General features: G+C 29.6%; 1 protein-coding gene across 1 annotated transcript; it reads right to left on the reverse strand.

Moving 5' to 3' along the window:
- Positions 1-270: 270 nt before the first annotated feature.
- LOC126773482 (uncharacterized) lies at positions 271-6,218 on the reverse strand. The gene is made up of 6 exons (XM_050494435.1): positions 6,190-6,218; positions 4,879-4,960; positions 2,732-2,863; positions 1,909-1,982; positions 1,464-1,571; positions 271-418 (listed from the first exon to the last, which is right to left on the reverse strand). The coding sequence occupies exons 1-6, from the start codon at positions 6,216-6,218 to the stop codon at positions 271-273; spliced, it is 573 nt and encodes a 190-aa protein (XP_050350392.1).
- Between the last annotated feature and the right edge of the window lie 545 nt (positions 6,219-6,763).

Consider the following 6,763-nt stretch of genomic DNA (forward strand, 5'->3'; position numbering starts at 1 on the left):
TTTGTTTCTTTCGGGATGTAGCATCCAGATGTATATAAAAGCGAATATTGTGAATTTTTATGCCCTTAATTTGTGTATATCAATCCACATTGGAGCAGCTCGAATAAGGTTTATAACCTTACTTTTTACGTTTACTGTCAATTATACAATTTATTCAAATGATTCTCCAAAAATCTTATGACGTCATGAGATTTTTTTTGCTAATACTATTACGTAAAATGATTTTTAGAATAGATAAGAATAATAAAATAAAAAATGGTTAATAAAATTTTAATGTCGTATTTCAACAAGTCTGGTCACAACGTCAAAGAGACTGAAAGGGCATAGGTGGAGATATTTGTCACAGTCGCCTCTCAGACCGTCTGCCTCTGCCACGTAATACTCGTCGTCTAAACCTTCCTCTTTTGATGATGACGGTCTGAAATTAATTAAATATTTTATTAGAAAATTAATTCCATATTTTAAAAAAAGATAATAAAAATCTTTAAAAGCAACATACAGAAAATAACTACATATATATATTATGTACTCGTATGAATTTAGTCATACATAATTGTACGATTCAAATCGCAAGTAAAAGACCCAAATCATAACTAGCGAAATAAAAAAAACCAACAATAGAGGTGAATAGACTCGAGTCCGTAGCAATGCAAATCAATTTTAAAATAAAAAAATAAAAATAGTTTTTAATGAAAATATTTTATTTTTATGAGAGGTACTACTTCAAAGGATTATTTAAGTTAAATCAACTTAAATATTTAATTATAAGTAAGAATAGTTATATTATGTGAATATTTAGTTATAAGTAAGAATTTTAAAGAGACATTCTCACAACAATGAACGGTTATATATATAATGTTATCAGGACTATGCATTTGACATCGTCTAATTCAATGTGTCTCTTGCATTTTAATATAGAACAAAGAGCATATTTTAATGGCGTACACCGTATCCTTGCTCCACAGGAGGTTATTTATCATTTGTTTTATCAATATACCTTTCGAGTATAGATATTATGCAAGAACAGACTCGGAACACACCCGATCGAAAAATGTCAGAAAGTGATATGCGATTTTGACTATAACAACTATAATCTTGAAATGATACACGCATCATATTAGGGGATCACCGTAAATTGGTTTTTAATATTTCATGTTTGAGATATGAAGTGATTTCTTACAGAATAGCACTGCTATTTAGCAACGCATAGGCTTTAATTGGTTTATTTCATGGCGACTATATCGAAATCAACGCTAAGATTTATTCAAATTACCAAAAACTCATGGAAATGTGAAATTTTGTCACGTTATTTTAGGTAAGAAACGCATTTAAATCCAGAAGGAACTCTAGAGAGATTTCATTTGCTTAATTTGTGTTTCTAATTATCCTCTTATGTGTGTCATTTACGGGCTGGTAATTTTACTTCATACAGATAAAGCCTTTGAAGTGCTTTCGATACTCACGTAAAAACAATATGCATTAAATGTCCCAAGAGACCGTTGTGATGAAGAGGCGTTTCAGCAGCTTCGCAAATATTCCGAAGCATACAGTTCTTCCCATCCATGCCGTGTCTGATGCAACAGATTATTATATTTTTATACAAGAAAAACTTCCTTCAAAACTTCCTTCAAAACGGAAAATGCTTGAAAAGGGATTTATTTTTAAAAGATAACTGAAATAGAAGATGAAAATCTTGGAAACATCAGAAGTTTATGTCCAATACTAAGTTCCATTAACAGGAATTTTAGAAAATCTTTTACTGAATGGAATTTTATTAAGAAAAAATTGAAATAAACTCGGTACCTGAATTTGAAACGAAGTAATATAGCTTTCAGATCATGATATCGTATGTATGTTTAAAAGAACGTGCTTCGACAACATTACCATGTTTTCAATCAAGAAACTTACTCTTTGAATTTAGTTTCTAGGGTCGTGTACGCCAACTCTCGTGTTATGCTCCGGCTGTGACGTGCAGTAACTACCTGAAAAGAAATATTTGAATGTATATAAAATAAAATACAATTGTATTTTAGGCATTTTTGGACGGATACCAAAATGTCTTTGAATAATTCTCTTCATGTCATTTTATGTTTTATGAATAGTAATGAGATGTGCCATGATTTTTAAATTATATTTGTTATGTTTCATATTTGGGAAATAGAGTTATACACATAAAAATATTTCAAAAACGTATTAAGTAATAATGAAGTAAATAATTCAATAACGAATATTTTTATGTTTTTCTTTACCGAAATACAATGGATCAAATTTTATAGAACTCACATATTTTTGTTATTTCAAGGTATATTATACAAGGTTAATAAGTGGCTCGTTGGTCTAGTGACTAGATATAAGACAGCAAACCCCAAGATCCTGGATTTATCTTTCGAAAAATTCTCAGTAGCAACCCAAAGTCTGAAAGTTGAAAGTGTGTACACTGCTGTGCCTCGGAAAGCACGCAAAGTTTGGTCGAAAGTAAATTAAAGTTTGGTTGAAAGCACGTTGATTCAGCGCCTGAACTCTTGTCGGTCGTGTCGGATTGCCGTCCTATCGGATTTTCAGAGAGAGAGAGAGAGTATAGAGAGTGCACATTTCTTTTCGCACAAAATTATGCACTATAATGTGCCTAGAATCCGTTGAGACTATTGTCCAGGATCTTTCTCAAAAAACTATATTTATCCAGTAATTTTTTTTCTTATTACATGTCTTTTTTTAATTAAAATGTACTCACGGGTAGATTTGGAAATATAACTTCATCGAGCTGAGTGATATTGCTGACGACGGCATAGTTAGACTCAAAATTGTAGGAAACAAATACGTTCCGGTCCGGTATGTCGAGGGGAACGGCGATAGCGAGGAACGTCTGTAATTGAGTATAATTAAAACACATGCAACACGTAGATCATCTCATAGACATTTTGACATCGTATTGTTTTGAACCAGTTTCATAAACTTCAATATAAGAAATATCGTATGAATGAAGGTCCGGACTGATAGCTCTTTATACCAAAATACTAATAATTTTATTTTTGTATAATTCGTAAGTGGACATGTACACAAATGGGCAAAAAAAAACAAATTTACTAGACATTGATGACATAATATTAATAGTATTGTTGCGTTCCGGGTAAAAGGGTAAGTGCGCCAGTATTAACTACGGGCACGGGATATAACATTTTAGTTCCCAAGGCTGATAGCGCATCGGCGATGCATGAAAACGTTACTATTTTTTACAGCACGATATTATACAGGCGATGGTGACTATTTACAATCAGGTGGCTATTGACATTTCTCATATAAATATATATTACATTAAATAAAAATTTAGCTTCATTATAAAAAAAAGCATTGCGCAGTATGACAAAAATTATGATAAATTATGATAAATAAATAAATCAACGAACTTAACTTGAAAAGATAATATAAATAGTTCAATTAACAAATCTAATCTAAGAATTACAACAAAAAGTAGAAGATAATGAATAAATAAAACAGGCAGTCATAGGGACTGCCGATAGAAATGAAAACTTAAAACTGTTAAATATATTTGTCCAATTTTGCACATCTATGGGCACTCGAAGTAATAATTCTACCCCTTTTTATTATATAGCTTTATATTTATCAAAATACACTGTGTTCCAATCTCGGTACAAAATATTAATACGGCTTAATTTAAATAACGTAACAACATGTGAATGTCCCACTGCTGGGCTAAGGCCTACTCTCCCTTTTTGAGGAAAAGGTCTGGAGATTATTCTACCACGCTGCTCCAATGGGTTGGTGGAATACACATGTGGCAGAATTTCAGTGAAATTAGACACATGAAGGTTTCCTCACGACCTTTGTTTCACCGTAAAGCACGAGATGAATTATAATCACAAAATAAGCACATGAAAATTCAGTGGCGTTTGCCCGGGTTTGAATCTACGATCATCGGTTAAGATTCACGTTCTTACCACTAGGCCATCTCTTGTACTTTCAACGATTTCATTATAGGAACATTAGCATGTCGGTGACGCGAAGCCACAAGTCTATCCCTTACGATAAACCAGCGCAACGTGCCTAAAGAAGTTTTCACTTGAAAAATATTGTTTTATTTTCGGGACCCTCGTGGTTGTAGACATAAAAACTGACCAAATTTTCTACATTATCGGATCTATGGCTCACGAATACATAGAAGACAAACGTACAACAATGATATTTATTTATATATATAAGTAATAGAGTATAATTTGATGTCAGATAGACGTTGTCTATTAAATTAAAAGGGATTATTTCGTGATTTCTTCTTGAATAAACAAATTATTATATTATTAAAGTTATAATCTAGATGTCGATATTGAAAATCCTCACCGTAAATTAAATATGGCTAGCAACACCGAACAATACAATCCAAGAAATATCGCCATCTTTGTCTAATTAGACATTTCATCAAGATTATACTAAAACAGTAAGGGTCATGAAAATGTTTTTCTCAAATTGTTTATTGGTTTCAAAGCTACGTTGTTATAATTCACAATTTCTATCTTAATTATAATACGAATGTCAATATCTTACACGTTTTCTTTTTAGAAGCTTTTATTTAGCCTTTAAATATAAGTCAAATCTTGCAATATAATTTTTCACTTGTTTTTATTTATATAAATGTAATTAAGCTGAATCCAGCTTAGTAAATTTAATCTGAATTTATATATGGTTTAAATATGCTTTTATTAACTTATAACTTATTTCTAAATACAAACTACAATTGTTAAGCGTATGTCCTTGAACAATACAGTTCTGTCATATAAATAATTTTTTTTTTTTTTCTAATTATTTTCGGACGATTAGATTTTTTAAATATGTACATAGTTCTTTAAAGACAAGTAGTGTACTTACTCCATATAAACTCGTCGGTGGAAAGATGAGGCCTCGCTTGGCCACATCGTGTCCTCCACAAGCAGACGTATATAGTGCTGTTCTGTAATATAATTACATGGTTAATTCACACAGATTAAAAATAGGACTTAAAATAAAGCTAATAATAATTATAATCTGAATAGTATTTTAAATATAATCAAAATGAAGTTTAAGGCGATTCGTTCATTTTATTCGCTATTAATTAGCGAACTACTTAATAAGGGTGTTTAAATCTTATTTTTCTCTCAGAACTAAGGAGGTTTACTTAACAAGAAGCTGGCTTATTTACTTTGAAATACGTTCCATTTGATTAATAATATATAATACTGGTATTCGTGTATAAAAGGACATTAAACAAATTCGCTTTAGGTTGGTATTTTGGCTACGTAAGAGAACAGAAATGGTTTGTTAATAAGTAAATTGTCTCTGGTAATTTTAAATATATATAGTGTGAATTAAAATTAACGTAACATCAACGAGACGTAACTAAAACAAGCAAATAGTAGTATCCTTATTTTGCATTGCATAAAACCAAAACGACGTCTTCGAAGCGGAAGAAAAGATTTAAAATTAAAATGGAGTTTGCTCTCGACTCAAGTTCGGCTGGAGAAATTTTTACTTACCTAAGAAATGTTCGTAAACTTAGAATTCTATTTGTAGAATAGAGAACATGAAATATTTGTCAATTAATTTTATACATAACGTTTATAAATTAAGAATTTGGTACCCTGTGTGTGTGTAGAGTACCTATTTGATACTATATTGATAATAGTATCTTTCACAAACACAATGAGTATAAAGTAAATAAAGGTTTTATGTACTTTTATAATATATTTTTGTAACTTTAATAAAATAGTTGTAAGCTACTCATTATTAGATTGTATCCGTGTTTTGTATTTTTTTCTTTGTGGTGTACAATAAAGTATTAAATAAATAAATAAAATACCATCTTTTAAATAATACTAAGTTTATTTAAAACAGATATAAAAATTGTAAATTGAAATATTTATACTATTAAAAAAAATTTTTAGTTCATGCATGGAAATCTATTCATTTCATTTTATCTGTATTTCAATGAGATCTTTTTATTATAATAATAATTAAAAAATTCCAATAAATCATTCATGTGTGTTTTTTTAAGCCTTTACAAATTTACAAATACGAAGGACGAAAAAAAAATTTCATATTGCCTATATAATTTATATATATACTTATACAATGTTTCGATATTCAAAACTAAATTTGATGTAAGAATATGATTATAAAAAAAAAATCATAAAAAATACTTACAGAAAAATTACAGTTGTAGTCCACTCCATTTTGTTTGAACAACAGAGTTTTTATAGGTAACTGATAAGTTTTTTTTTTTTATTTAAATTCAGCCTTTCGCATATATATGGTGATTGAGTTTTCACATTCACGCCTAAATATTTAACACACTTTTTTTATTATTAAATTAGATATATATTTTTGAAATTAGAACGTGGCATAAATCTTTGTATCCATAGCATAGATGTTGTTTATCGGAGTACAAAAAAATTACTGATCGTCCAGTGTATGCACAGCGTTACGGTGATCATTTGTATGGAAATTTTGTTGACTTTGTAACTGTACTAGGCGACTTTAATAAAACTATACATGCTAATATCAGTAACGACATTGTGTCATTGACATATTTTTTTTAAAACGATAAAACGTGTAATATGAAAGCTCATCAATTTATGTTGTTGGTATATCTATTTATACAAATAAGAATAACTGAATGACATAAGAATGAAAATATAATCAATATATTTGTTTGTTTACCTTAAATGCTTTTTAAATATTCATGCAAGCAATTAGATTCTTAAGCTCAACTGCCTCT

This window comes from Nymphalis io, chromosome 14 (assembly GCF_905147045.1).
Source record: "Nymphalis io chromosome 14, ilAglIoxx1.1, whole genome shotgun sequence".
NCBI classification, from domain to species: Eukaryota; Metazoa; Arthropoda; class Insecta; order Lepidoptera; family Nymphalidae; genus Nymphalis; species Nymphalis io.

What these genes read in the sequence shown, in the direction of transcription:
- LOC126773482 (XM_050494435.1), bottom strand. Translation starts at nt 6,218, where the DNA reads ATGGAGTGGACTACAACTGTAATTTTTCT. An exon ending in CACCGACGAGTTTATATGGA is followed by an intron (nt 2,864 to 4,878) that starts GTAAGTACACTA and finishes ACTCAATTACAG; the next exon opens with ACGTTCCTCGCTATCGCCGT. An exon ending in TTAATGCATATTGTTTTTAC is followed by an intron (nt 419 to 1,463) that starts GTGAGTATCGAA and finishes AATTAATTTCAG; the next exon opens with ACCGTCATCATCAAAAGAGG.